The 15,633-nt window shown below is 34.7% G+C and overlaps 1 protein-coding gene across 2 annotated transcripts; it reads right to left on the reverse strand.

The window, feature by feature from the left end:
* Positions 1–2,976: 2,976 nt before the first annotated feature.
* Positions 2,977–11,375, reverse strand: LOC108325883 (ABC transporter C family member 4). Of its 2 annotated transcripts, none has more exons than XM_017558999.2 (12): positions 11,032–11,375; positions 8,344–10,520; positions 7,918–8,238; positions 7,563–7,649; positions 6,829–7,458; positions 6,383–6,547; positions 5,789–6,083; positions 4,680–4,894; positions 3,964–4,269; positions 3,821–3,884; positions 3,510–3,749; positions 2,977–3,415 (listed from the first exon to the last, which is right to left on the reverse strand). In XM_017558999.2, the coding sequence occupies exons 2-12, from the start codon at positions 10,420–10,422 to the stop codon at positions 3,315–3,317; spliced, it is 4,503 nt and encodes a 1,500-aa protein (XP_017414488.1). In that variant the 5' UTR covers positions 10,423–10,520; positions 11,032–11,375; the 3' UTR covers positions 2,977–3,314. The 2 variants fall into 2 exon arrangements, with proteins under 2 accessions (XP_017414488.1, XP_017414487.1); XM_017558998.2 differs by lacking the exon at positions 11,032–11,375 and adding an exon at positions 10,690–10,990.
* Between the last annotated feature and the right edge of the window lie 4,258 nt (positions 11,376–15,633).

The raw sequence follows: 15,633 nt of genomic DNA on the forward strand, positions 1-15,633 counted from the left end.
CTGCATATTTGGTATTAAGAAATAGGGATATCGAAAGGGAATAAGGGATTTTGAAACATTGATCTATAACATAAGACGAACACTAGAAAGAGATTTGAATTGTGGATCGGAGAGAAGACGAAGACAATCAGTTTAGGCTTTCGAAACACGTAGCGAACGAAGAAGGTTCACGGTAGTTGAGGTTAGTTTAATTTCCTGCTTTGTTTTGTGTTGCGTTTTGGTTTTAGGGATAGGAAATGGGAAATGGGTTTTTTTGTTGTATTGTTATGGTATGAGTATTTATTTGCAATGCTTTATGCGATGTGGTCCCTATTTCATTTTCAAAATATGTAGAAGTGTAGAACTTGTGGTCCCCTATTTGGGTATGTCAATGGTGAGGATTTTAGTTTGTCCCCTATTTCGTTTTGAATTGCGTAGAACTTGTGGTCCCCTATTTGAGTGTTTCGGTGGTGGAGATGTTAATTTGTCCCCTATTTGCGTGTTTGAGTGGTAAGGAGTGTAATATGTTTAATATTTTGTAGGCATAATGTACAGGTTCAAAGACTTGGAGAGATATATATAATATAAAAGGAACGTTTTGAAGTAGTGGTCCACCATACTGGACACTTTGTAAGTGACGAAAATGGGAAATTGATATTTGATGGGAAACAATACAATGGTTTTGTGACCCAGATACATGGAGCTATTTTAGGATCTTAGCTTCAGTCAAAGACTTAAGACATGTTGATGTGAAGGAGCTTTGGTACTCTTTAGGAGATGAGCCAGTGGCTGAAGATAGGTTAGAACTATTGATTGATGACCATTGTGCAATGCATATGCTTAACATAGCCACGTTAAATGGTGTAGTTCATCTATATGTGGTTCATAATAACATAGAACCTAAGATAATAGAAATTATTGATTGGGTTGAGTTAAAGGAAAATGAAGAAGGTGGGGAGGTGAAGGCTGATGGTGAAAAAGGAGTTCTGAACAGATTTCAAAGGGAATCATGGTTAATCGGATATTGGATACCAAGGTAACTTTAATGATAGGATTAACATCCTTTTACATGATCATTACTTTAATGATAACTGTGTTATGGTTTTGTATACATGACAGGTGGTCAGGAGATAAATTATTTGAAGGCACATATCTCAATTTGGGGAGCAATTTGTTGTCAATGTTGACAAAATGGACTGCATGTGTAGAAAATGAAGCATTAGTGGAATTCCTTGCTATCACACCCATACTGCAATGAAATTTCTGAATTTAAATGAAGAAGAATATATTGGTCATTGGTTTAGGAAGTCAACATATGAAGAAACCTACAACTCAATCATTTATCCTATCAATGGTCAACATGTGTGGGAAATTACATTATATCCAGATGTATTACCCCCAAAGAAAAGAACAATACCAGGAAGGCCTAAGAAAAAGCGAAGACTAGAGGCATGGGAGATGAAGAAGAATGAAACTGAATTAAGAAAGGGTGGGACCAGAAAAAGATGTGGTGTCTGCAAGCAAAATGAACACAACAAAAAATATTGCCCACAACGACCTCAAATACAACACACTGAATCAACAATATTTGCACCATAGCAAACTGAAGTAACAATATCGCCACCAACAGATCTGATTCTGACTCAACAATCAACTGATGTTTAGTTAGTAGACAATTTTTGGACTTTAATTTTGTAGACAATGTTTTATATTTGATGTAATGATTAATTACAATTCCTGAACAACCTTTTTTTTTGTTCGTAATGCAAAGCATGTATATGCTTTGCCAAACAAGATGCCATGTATAACTTTAGGGCTTTGTTAAACTACATTGTCAGGTTCATTTTCTGTAATTATTAATGACCATTGTTGGATATCCTTCTTGCTTAATCAGTCAACTTTTTCATGTAATGATTAAACTATATTTGCTTCTAGATAGACACCATTTTCTATTTACCTTTCACACATTGTTAAACACTAATGAGTAATTTTTTTAATTAAAACACATTAATATTACAAATATCCAATTACATTACATCAACTTCTTGCAACAAATCAACCAAATTTCATCAACATTGATATTACAATTACATTAAAAACAAAGATAACAAACATCATCCCATTAACACCTTCAACCACTTTTCCAACATAAAAACAAATTTCTTTAAAGAAGTTATTTCATCTTTTCAACATCCCTTTATTCCATCTTCACCACAGTATTTCTCAGACTTTCATGAATATTTTCTTCCAAATTCACCATAGTTCCATATATATCTTTATGTCTCATACTTTCTACAATTCCTTCTTTAGTACACCACTAAAAAAAATTGCAGTCAACTAAATCTTCACTCCCACCATGTTCAACAACACAACAACAACACACTTCTACTCCCTGCTCAAAACCCAAAAAAAAGTGAGACTTTTGCTTCCATGAATCTTACCGTGAAGTTAGGGCAATCCAAAAAAATTTCCCTTCTTTTAGGCGTTCTCGCAATTCGAAACATTGCATTCTCACCACAAAAGCAAGTGGGTTTTACACCCAACCTCCTTGCGGCGCTACTACTATGTTGTATCCTCCAACCGTCGCATGTGCAAGACGAGATTCCTTAGTTGAACACTGTTCTAGTTCCACCTTCTACAACCTCTTCTTTCCCAAAACGAAGAAGAATGACACACATTCTACCTAAAGAAACCCTTTAAATGTTAGGGTAAGCATAATAATTTTAAGGCAAACACTCCACGTGTAAATTATCATTATAAAACACATCAACCACTAAAATTAATCAAGAATGACACGTCCTCCAAAAAATATTACAGCTCAACAGCTGTTGATGTTGTCTCTGACCACATAAGGAAAGGACTTAATTGTTACTAATTTATAAAATTTAAAAACCAATTGAGATTGTTTTAGACAAGAGGACCAAATTGAGATTCCTGGTACTATTCGAGGATTTAAACAAAATGAACTTTTAGAACTCCTTTTGCCATGTCCACATGTATAAGAAGAACAAATTATTAATGTTGTAAACTAATTCTCAATCAGAAGTACAAGCAAATCAGAATAATGCGAAGTCAATAGTGAAGCTGTTACACTCGATACTGTAATTGCTACAATGGTTGTATTTGTTGTACGTTAGATTTACTTTAGGCAACTTCACTTGCATTAATAGAAATTATTCGAGACGGAAATTGCGTCTCACAACACTTGTTTTCTGCTTCCATGGTAAATGTCTTTTGTTCTTTCACATAGCACTAGGAAGATCACTCAAAACTTAATAGGCTTAGCCAATGTATGTTTTCTGTTACTGTCTTGCAGAAGTGAACTCAAAAGTTTCTTATAGGCCATTTGAGCGATTGGCATACTCCTGAACTAAAGCAACAAAGAGTGATGGCCTTTGGACCAAGTTGGCTGGTGAGTCAAATTCTTTGGCCCTCCCTATTAAGGAAAAAATAAACAGAACTTAGCTTAGAAATAGTGTAATCCATGAGATGTAACAGAGTAAGAAGAAACAGGAGCATATGTTTCATACCTGCGTCCACAACTAGAATTCTATCGCAGTCCATTACTGTTGGTATTCTATGAGCAATGCTGATGATGGTACGTGCTGCAAAGTCCTCTCGGATGATCTTTTGAATCACAGCATCGGTTTGAGAATCAACAGAAGCTGTTGCCTCATCCATAAACAACAACCTACTTTGCTTAAGCATAACCCTTCCCAAACAAAGCAACTGTCTCTGCCCCACACTCCAGTTATCTCCATTATCAACCACTGTAAACGAAAGTACCATTTCCATTAGTAAGCCCAAAAATTAGTCAAACTATCGTAAGAATGTTTCAAACCTGAAGAGTCAAGTTTCTCTGGCTTGGAAGCCACTGCTTCTTTTAGCTGACAGCGTTCCAAACTCTACAACAACAGTAAACAAGAAATGATGAGGCTAATGGCAAAACAATGAAAGTAAATGGGTCTGAAGGAATTTATTTACCTTCCATATCTCTTCGTCTGTATATTGTCCAGTTGGATCAATGTTAGTTCGAACTGTTCCTTCAAAAAGGACAGGCTCTTGAGGGATTATACCAAACCGTGATCTAAGATCATGAAGTCCCAAGATAGATATGTCAATGCCGTCAATTATTATTTTTCCTCCTGTTGGTTCCACCAGCCTGAAGAAAACTTGAATCAAAGTTGATTTTCCACTTCCTGTTCGACCAACAACACCAACTTTTTCTCCTCCATTGATGCTTAAGGTGATGCCTTTAAGAACCAAAGGGGTGTTTGGACGATATCTAACCTGTTTGCCACAAGTTTAAGTAATGACCTTAAGTAAATAGTTTGTTGCTCAGAGCGTATTACAGTAACAATAACAATAACACAAGTCTTTTCTTACCAAATATTTCTCTTTAAATTTTTTTAATAATAATCATTTAATAAAGTAATGTACTAAAAACAAATATTATATGCCTTGACACCACATACCATTTATTACTACAACATAAAATAGTTATCTCATTCGTTAACCAGTCATTTAACGTCAGCACCTGCTAACTTTATGAAAGTATGCCTTCGTGCTTTACAACAGTCGCAATCAATCATAAGATTTTAAATTGAAAACTCTTGTAAAGTAGGATATAGTGAAATTTTACTGCATAATTAATTTTACCACAAGAAATAATCATAATCAATATGGTTTTTTCTGGATACCTGCAAATCTTTGATATCAACATTGCCTTGACCGGGCCAATTTGCAGGAGGCACACGATCCTTGTTTCTCCATGTTGCTTCGGATGGAATATTTGTGAACTGTTTGATCCTCTCAACAGATACCAATTTGTTTTCAATGAAACAGCTCATGTATATGGCCCAAAACATCACGGCGTTTAATGATAACCCATATGAGAGCGACAAGCCAACATTCTCTGCATCAACAATCACAACAAACCAATCACTTGTTTATCATAATAAAATTTTGACTGCAGGATAAAAACCATTTCATTGCTTTTCAACACATTCTATGTTAGGTTTTTCAAAGGGGAGTGCAGACCACTGACTTGACACCAATTAGTCATCAACAAACTCATAAAAGATCAGGACATGCAAAATCTTAAGAAAATAAGTTTTGGCCTACTCATTTCGTAAGACTTCCAACGGATCTTGAATTCTTAACATTCTAATCCAACATGTAGTGTACACGTCGCACACTTGAATATTTTCCACATGTTATAGTTGAATAATAATTCAAAGAAGCACCATCTTGAAATCATCTTCTTGTCTCTATTTTGTCTTATCTATTGGACATTTTGCACAAATAGAGTATCCTGCTAGAGACGTGCTAGAAGGGTATGTTGTGATTGGTTAGTGATGTGACTGAATAATTTGAACATAGAAGACAAGTTTAGCAAGGAATGGAACTAGGATAGGGTGACGGCCAGATTCTAGCCTTTGTTGGGTAACAGGTGGAATTCTTTTTTCTTTATAAAAAGTTAGAACTTTAGGGGTTTTCATCAAATAATTTTGTTTGATGTGTTTGTCCTATGTGGACAGTGATGTTGTTATTTTCCTTATTTTACTTATAACCAATCCACTACACCACTTCCAAGTAAAAGAAAAACAGTAACACTTTCATCTACTACAACTATGAGTGTCTAGCCTTCTGTTAGAATTACAGTGTGAACCTGGTCCACTATGAGTTTTTGCATAAAGCTTTGTATCAGAATTTTGTATGGAACAAATAGTTGTTCAAAGGACTCTCAAGGATCATTGACAAATAAAGAGAAACATTTTACAAATCATTTTATAGTGAGTTTGTTTACCTGGCTTTATGATATTGCTGGGTAACATGATCATGAACATGGCGGAGAAGCAAAAAACTATGCTTCCAAGCAATTCTAAGCGGAAACCCAACCACGCATTGGAACTGAAGTTGTGGAAATCCATTCGCAAATTAGAATTCACCCGTTTAATGTTTTCTCCGCAAAACTGCTTCTGCTTTCTGAATGCGCGGATTGTCATGACTCCCGAAATGCTTTCAGAGAAATGGTGAATGACAGGTGCTTTTGTAATTGAATCCAGACGAGTTAACTCACGAGAGGAAGCAAGAAAATAACCCTGCAAAATCCAAAATCGAAAAATCAAACACATGAGTTGTTAACATATATTGCATCAGATATGTTTAGTTGTGAGCAATTCCTGTGCTTTTACCACGGCTATTCAATTACTACAATACTTGAATTGAGAAATCATTAATAGTAAGCACGTTTACTTTTGTTTCCAGCCAAAAAGTTTAGAATATAGACATTGATTGATAATCTAACACGGACAAATCAATTAAATCCATGTGATAGATCATTCTTGAAATAGTAAAATGACAGCAATGCATTGTACTAACAGAAACATCGTACACATACCCGGTACCAAATGTTTAACCAAGCAAGAGGAACTAACAAGAAAGCTGTCGGCCAAGAATTTTGACATGTGATTATGAAGATGCTGATCACTGTAATGTACATGGCTACCACAAAATTGAGGAACAAGGGGATAAAGACATCAACATTGGTCTGATCAGTGGATGCCTGTCAAAGTTTAAGAAAATAGAATTCATTATATATGAAGGTGACAGTAATGTAGAAGAATACATCTGTTTGGACAAGTTTCTGCAAAAAGACATTTTAAGAGAGAAAAAAATAACATTAACTTCTTTAAATTAAAATTAGTTTATTAACATTGTTTGGAAAAGTTATATGATAAAGCTTCTGCAAATTATTTTATGCATAAACGTTAGTTTTTACTTCTTTTTTCTTAAGTTTGTCCATGTTACATTTAAAGTTGTATACTTGAGCCTTGGAATTCTTACCCTGCTAAGAATTCTCCCGGATGGAGTGGTGTCAAAGAAAGACATGGGGGCATGCAAGATGCTGTGGAGAATTTGATTGAAGAAAATCTGTGCTGTCTTTAACCCGAGGACCATAACAGCGTAGGATCTTAGCACAATCAAAATAATTGAAACTACAGCAATAATTCCGTAGATAGAAATAAACGTAGAAGGATTGAAGAACTGTGCACGCTCTTCGGATGTTTCATAAGCCAGCCAATAATCACTAGCCATCATTGATGCTTGCCACAACACAGAAAGAAGGATTACTCCTCCAATGCCCCACCACCCGAAAGCCTCTGTGCAGTAGAGTTTATAGATACGAAAGCTAACTTTCCCAGTTTCTCTTTCCTCTTCTTTGATGAGTTTAGAACCTTCATTGTCAGACTTGGGCTGGTCAAGAGAATTGCTTTCACCGTTGGCTGGTCTGTTATTAGAACCTGCCTTTGGTGATTTTATTTGCTGATTCAGATTTTCCCCAGGCACGACCGCACCTTGCTCCACTAGTTCCATAGATGTCTCATGTGCTGCAACAAGAGCACTAAAATCCATTCCAGAAGCAAGTAGATCATCATACTTCCCTGATTGTACTATCGCTCCATCCCTCATCACCTTTTGACCAAGCAAACATGTGTATTAGAAATTTAAAATCTTTTGCCAAGTTAAGTTAGAGATTGAATGGGACAAGACATTAAAGGATTATGATAAAGCCTTACCACTATAAGATCCACATTATGTAGGAAGTCTACTTGGTGTGTTACAAGAATAATGGTCTTTCCTTTAAGAGAACCCCTCACACATTCCTGCATAAAATTACTCTAATTTAAAACATGGCTATACTATAAAAACATATATAATACTGTAAATATGGCGTCATTTTTAGCATACTGTCTCAAAAACATTTGGATAGGTGCTAATTTCAACCCACCAGAAGTCAATAACTAAACTGAATTGTACATCATTTTTTTTATTAAAAGGATTCACAAAATTGACTTGTAATTAAAAAAATGAATTAGTCTAACTTATAGAATGCGGAGAGTAGGAAACAGGGAAAGATATTAGATTAATCACCTTGAATATATCAGTGCCAGTATGTGCATCTACAGCACTGAAAACATCATCAAGAAGATATATATCAGAATCTTGATATACAGCCCTGGCAAGCTGTATGCGCTGCTTCTGACCCCCACTTAGGTTGATGCCACGCTCTCCAATCTCTGTCTGATCACCATGCTCCATCATTTCCAAGTCTTTCTCCAAGCTACAAACTCTGACCACTTCATTGTACTTCTGCCTGTTCATTGGTAAGCCAAAGAGAATGTTTTCCTCAATTGTCCCATTTTGAATCCAAGATGTTTGTGCAACATAAGCAGTACTCCCACAAACTTGAACCTGCCACCAAAACATACAGTCAGAAACCAACATTACGGCACAAATTAGTGACTGCATGGTATAGAAAACAAAGTCCTCTTTTCTAAACAAAAAATAATTACATACCTTCCCAGAATTTTTGTGCATCTCACCAAGAATTGAAGCAAGGAGTGAAGATTTCCCCGACCCTACAGTCCCAACAATTGCTGTAAGCTCCCCCTTATTAATCTCCAAATTAATGTTTTTCAAGTCTTGCAGCTGACCATCATCATCCCAGCTAAAAGTTCCATCTCTGACCTGCACAGCAATGCGTCCACTACACCCTTCCTCTCTCTCAACCGAATCATCCGACAATTCCCTGCTAGACATGTACCTATCTAACCTCCCAAGTGATACCAGCGCTTGTGAAAGAGATATCATACTCTGAGGAAAGGTCCTAATAGGTTCCTGCAGGATCTTAAACACAGTTGTGGTGGTGAAAACCGTGCCTGCATCAAGTCGAACTCCAAGCAAAAGCGCGGTACCAAACGTCAGAGTTGATATCAACAATGGGGTGCTCCACAACACAATAATAACGCTACAGATTGAGTGCATAAACTTGGAGAGCCACTCAAACTCAGACTTGCGGAAACCCAAAATTCTCCCATTGAAATGTTCTTCCCATGCTTGGAACTTGATGACACGCATGTAATTAAGCAACTCATTCACTGCCTTCATCCTTGAGTCACGGCACATCATGGCATTAAACTGGAAACGCTTGTTTCTTCTATTAGCCACCACAGCAAATGCAATGACACCAAGAAGTCCAATTGTAGCCGTAATCACCGAGGCTCCCAGACAATTGTAGAGCAAAAACAAACCAATGCCAACTTGAAATGGCATCATCCACACAGCGTGTAACTGGAGCATCATATCAGAGAGTTGTTGGGTATCAACAGCCATGTAATTGACAATAGGCCCAACACCATGATCTTGCCTCGCGGAACCCGTTAGCCTCAGCCCCTTCTTGTACAAAGAAGTGATGAGAGTGCATCTGATAAGCATCCCAAGCTTCTGAGAGTTGAAGTTGAAATGGTGAGTTGTCAAAACTTCTACAAATTTGGCACCCAGGAGAACCAACACGAGGTAGTATCCTTCATACACAGAGCTACCTTTTCCTGATGTAAAATCAACAAAACTTTGAATGAGAACTGGCCCTACGAACATCACAGACAGCCTAATAACAGCAAGAGATGCTGTGATGGCTATCTCCCTCCAGAAACACCGAAGCAACGTTGTTCGAACCGGGTGCTTCGACCTCTCATCTGATTTAGGCCACTTTGATTCAAAGATAACGGACATCCTCTCAGCTCTATGCTGGGATGAAAGGTATGGAATTTCATCAATCTTCAAAGGTGACTTGTACCCTTTGCTCAACAACGGGTTTATCCAAATCCAAAAGGCCTTGGATATTGCAGAAGCTGAAGCAAAGCCAGTAACGTTGGATTTCTCATGTAGTTTTGTTTCCTCGTCAATAAGGGGTTCTGTTTCTTCGCCAGACACAATCCCGGTGAACCCTTTAACTGCAACAAAGAGCAGAAAAAGTGACAAGGGTAAAGAAATGAAAGAAACCGTATCATCAACCATGAAGCTGAAGTGTTTCCCATCTTCCACTCCTACAGAGACCAAACGTATGATCCCAGAAGCAGTGAACAGAGAAACCACAATGAAATTTGCAATCCAGTATATTCTGAGAGACAAAGGGTGAGTAACAGCTTCAAATCTTTTCTCATGGACGATCAAGACTATAAGGATTAGTTGTGTTATGGCCTGAAGTAACCAAAACAAGCCATCAGTTTGCTTCCAGGGCTCGTTGGTGGAACTGACAAACACTAGAATGCAAGCCACCGCGTACAATAATGTCAAAAGAGTGGTTGCAGTTAGAGTTAGCTTAAACCATGCTGTTGTCCTGACAGAAACTCTGTTGTTTCTGATAAGTGGTTTATCAAGGTGTGAGTCAGCGTTGGCATTGGAAGTGAGCCTAGAATAGAGCTTTACAAGCGCAAACACAAAGAGTGTCAACAGAAGCAGAACGTCAACACCAGACAAAAGAGCTCTCTGAGGGCATGGAGAGAGGAAAATGAATCTCAGCCAGTGAGGAAGATTTGGAGTTGCATCCAATGAACACGAGAGGGACGTGAGCCACGTTGAAGCTGCAAACGACATGCTTGTTTGCAGACACCCCCAACAAGAAACTTCTTCAGTCGTATTACAACCTTACAACTTTATAACTCAATTTCCATCCACTTCTTTCCCTCCACTCCCTGAAACAAGAAAACACGGTTAGACAAAATTTAAAGGAGCTGAAAAACTGTGCTGCCCTTACGAGTCTGTATTTGACAGGCTGGAAACTAATAGTACACCACAGAAAGTAAGGTAAAAAGGCTTTGGAAGTAAAACAAAAACTCCAAAATACAAGTAAACAACGCTTACCTTTACGAGTTTTAACCACCTCTCAATCCAGAAAACAGATAGAAAAAGCCAAGGTAGTCCTGAGCAACAGTACGTTGCTCTGGACTTGGGACTATTGAGCTGTTCGATGAAATAGATACGCCTAGTTTATACTACGGATACGTGTGCAAGACTGAAAACAAAACGAGTTTCGCAACCTCCTTTCTCGGTTTTCGCTACAGTAAACAAATTTCAATTTCTTGTAATCTTCTCAACTGTGTGTTCTCCGCAATAAAAATAAACTTTTTATGGAAAGATTTTTACTTTTTCATAAAATCAAACAGATGGTAGAGTTTAAATTATGAACTATAGAACCCTCCCTACCATGTATCCCACGTGGTTGTGGATATTGAATTTCTTCAATGCGGCTTTCATCACCAACTTTCATAAAAAAAAATTACAGCTTGGTCAACAAGAAAAGAATGACGATCGTTTTGAGGAAACAGCGTGCAAGCTTCCCAGATGTTTACAAGTCAAGTCCAAGAAGATGGTTTGAAAAGTCAACAAGCAAACAAAGAGAATTGGCCTTTGACGAATGAGCAATGGAATAATCAGAGCAAGACTAAACAGCAACATGTAATAGTAGAGAATAGCTCCTCGTTCATTCGAATCACAAGTTGAATGTAATATTCTACTCGCCAGATTTTATACCTACTACAGAATAACCTCTACTTGCACCCCTAAAAAAATCATCAAATAAAAGCAAAAGTCCTGCGTACATATGGATCTCTCTTTGACATAGAAGTTTTGATTAAATAAAAATAAAGAATGCTACAAAAATTCTTTCCACATTACTTAAAATATTATTATTTTCTTGATAAATTCCAATGTTAATATAGAAAAATCAAGAACAAAACATGTGATGCCCAAGAGAAGAATACGGTGCCTTGACTCGCGCAGAGAAAGATTTGGAATGGCCGTTTGGGAATATAAAAAACAAAAGCTTGGTCCAAAATCTACCGACTCTGGGCAAAATGTCTTATAATTAAACTATAATTACTGCAAAACATACATGTAGTTGTATGCATTTCAATAAAAAATAATCTGTTGAAGGGTATTAGACTGGTTGTTTATCATTGTCTCAATAATTGTGAGTTGAGTATTTGTTGGATGTGACGATTGAATCCTCTCAACCCAACACATTCATATTAGGATGATTTTTTTAATGATTTCATTAAAATCAATTTAAACTAATTTCCTACTTACGTGATGAGTGTTGCGCAAGTTTTGAATGCAAACATCCAACCTAATTCAGATTTCGTTTAATAAGGTTAGGTGATGATTTTGTCCTAAATGTATGGCCTTAATCATCATGTTAATTTGTTTGGAGAATAATTGACCACCATTGACACTTTATTTGAATTGATTGATATTGAGAGAGTTGAATAGTAGATATAAGAGAAGAAATATCAACAAGTGAGAAGTAAAATTTATTTAATTAGATGAAAGAAAATAAAAATGAATGAAAAGTGTAAAATGACATTTTGAAAGTGATAACGGTTTAAAAATAGTGAGACTCAATTATTTTAATATCAAATAGTTTTAATATAAATAGTTTCGTGATAAATGAGTTTCATTATTTTAAAATATATCATCTTTCTACAAAAACTTTTCTAGAGTTTTCTGACTTTTGTACAAGGGTTTTTCCTTCCTACTCGTATGATTGAAGAATTGAGTCGTAGGATTGATCATTACGACGAAATCTTCAACCTAGATCGATCAATTTCTCCATTTGAGTAAGTTGAGGTTTCAACCTTTTTCCTTGATCTTTTCTTGTACTTATTACATGTGGCCTTCGCTCAACTTTCATGAGTCTTTTGAATCTTCAATTTGAGTCTCTAGTGATCAGTAGTTTTAACGGTGTACCTTGATCGTATTTTTATTATTCGTAAGAGCAGATAGAGCCTCTTAAGCTTTTGGAGCTATTTTAGAACCCCTATAGGTGTTTGGTTATCTGTCAGGTAAGGGAAGCTAGTTACTTTGATTTTAACAAATAGGTAAGTTTTAATTGATGTTTATATGATTGTGACAGTTGATTTGAGTAATTAGGTTGTTTGATTAATTTTGGCTTGTTGTTAAATTGTAAGTGTTGGAGCTGGTCTTTGAATTACATGTGTTTGAATATTTGCAATGATTAAATGATTTAGCTTATGTATGCATTGAATTGTATCGTTGAATTGTATATGAGTTGAGAATTGATAGTTTGGTTAGTGCAAGTTGTTGTTGAACTTTGGTTTGATAATAGGTTAGAGTAATGGTTGGTTTTAGGTCTGAAAGTTGGGTTTCGACAAGTGAAATTCTAGAAAGATTGTTCTTTGACTAAGTTTGATATTTGGAGTTTGTATATTGTGAAATTTGTTGTTATGCTTTTGGATAATTGGTTTGATCTAATAGAGTCACTGAGTTCCTAGCCAATTGAGCAAATTGGTATTCAATCTAAGGTATAAATATGTTCTCAAATTAATTATAGTGCCAAGAATATCAATTTGTTCATTGGGATAGGTCATGAGTGCATCCAGATCAAGTTTCAAAGTTGTTATCTTCTGGTATAGCGTTGAGTGGTCTTGTGTGGCGTTGAACGCTGCCAAACCCGAGAGCCACTAGGCTCTAGGATGCTGAGCACTCATTTTAGGTGTTGTGCGCCACTTTCTCATTGCAAGTTTGGCTTCTTTTTTCCTTAATTCGTTGAGCGAGAGATTGTGTCGCTAGGCGAAGGTCATGGCTCGTTGGCGCTGGACATGGTGTTGGACGCCTTTTGTTTCAAGTTTTTTTGTACTTTTTATGTTTTTCTAATTCATGTTTTCTTTGAACCGATTTAAAATATATTTACATTGATAATTATTGATGTTTTATGGATGGTGTGAATATGGATGTGTGAATGATATGAGATGTGAGAAGAATCTCAAGTTGAATGTGATTTGAGAAAGAAGGTATCCTAATATTCTATCAACCATTCAACTTATGTAGAAATGAATTGGGCAGAGGAAAAAATGGCAGAATGTCTTTATCCTATACTTTTGAGTCTAATGAGAGAAAGATTAACCTTGTGAGTTATAGGTTAATAAACCTGTATTTATGTCTTTGCAGAGTATAAATGCTACTACGAGTGTACACTTTCAGTGAGGTCTATGTCAAAACATGTATCCGGATAATTGATTCCAAAGTCAAATGATTATATGTTTATATGAGCTATGGAATATTTTAAATGTTGAACTAATATGTGATGTGTTAAATTGTATGAAGTTTTCCTTTGAACACTAGCTTACCCTATTGATTCTTTTATTATCTTTGGTGTGTTGTTTGTTTCTTTTATGATGATCACCTTATTGTGAGTATACGAGAGTTAGGTATTGAAGTATCTTTCGTGGAGATGGTGATATTACATATAATCTTCTTAGTTATCTAATAGTTATATTTAGTTCTTTTATATGTATTTATTATTATAGTTATTATTTTTTAAATAATTATATTAATACTATATCTATACATTGTAATAAATCTGTTTTGTTTTATCAATTTTATAACTCATTTTATTAGTGATAAGTTGTTAAATTAGGATGTTATAAAAAAGTAATCTTAAAATTTTAAAATCAATTGAAGGTCTGAATAATATGTAAAATAAAAATACTTATAAATTTATTACTTTTAGATTTTAAATCAAATGTGATAATTTTTTATATAAATTTATTTAAATTTCATTGGTATCCAATAATTGAATGTGTTTTTATTTTGGTTAAAATGAAAATTTTGTCCACTTATCCAAAGTTGGGATCCCATTAAATAGATTTTTTTTCAATTAATGTTGGTGAGATTTCTTCAAAGTAAAAATAAATATATTTATATTTTTACTAAATGTTGTTAAGAATTTTTTTTAATGTAGTTTAGTATTATTTTTTAGCCTAAATAAGTCATGGTTTTATTTTTCAATATTAATATTAATTTTCTACTAATATTAAACATAAAAAGTAAATATTATGTAAATGTTTATTTAATTTATCTCGACTATTAATAAGGAATGGTGTGATATTAAAGTGGTAGTTGTTATTTTTTAGCTGGCCCTTTTCCTTTAATATTAATTAGAATTTTCTCAAAAGAGTTCTCATGTAGAATTATTTTTCTACTAATATCAATTTATTTTATGACATCTTTAATAGTTATTTATTCGATGTTCACAGGAATTATTTTCCGACATCATTAATATTGGCTAGAATTTATTAATTTTTTAAGAATGTTCATAAACCAGAATGTTGTACCCAATGTTTATGGTAAGAATATTTTAGTTTTTATCACTTAAAAAATTCCAAAAAATTCTTATAAAAAATATTAGAAAAACTATCTTGGTCAACGCTATTTTAGATAATTGTTTTAATATTGATTAAAAACAATTTTGTTTAATTTTAAAACAAACTTTTATATTCAATAATAATTAAAATAAATTTTTATATTTAATAATAATTAAAATATTTTATTTAAATATAAAAATTAACAAATTTACACTATTTCTCTCTAATAAGATATTTCAGTTTTAAAAATTTAAAATAAAAGTAATTTAAATTCAATATTATTTATTGGATACCTATCAACTTGAGCTATCGATGATGCTAAACTGATGATTCTAACTTCATGATTGATTGACAAGTGTTGCACGTGAGTATCCAAATTTAAAAAGTGTATTGTTATATATTATCATTCAACTAATTATATTAAAATATGATTGAGTCATAATTAATTTAAGGGTTAAATATGTTTTTCGTTACTTAAGTATCACTGATTTTTTGTTTTAGTCCCTACTCAAAACATTGATGACATTTAGTCTTCGTAGTATTAAAATATGTAAAAATAGTCCTTAAAAATAGACGGCGTCAACTTTTGGTTGATCTGGCAAATGAGAATGTCACGTCCTCTGCCAGCTTTACTGTTCTCTAT

The sequence above is a fragment of the Vigna angularis genome, chromosome 3, assembly GCF_016808095.1.
Source record: "Vigna angularis cultivar LongXiaoDou No.4 chromosome 3, ASM1680809v1, whole genome shotgun sequence".
NCBI lineage: Eukaryota > Viridiplantae > Streptophyta > Magnoliopsida > Fabales > Fabaceae > Vigna > Vigna angularis.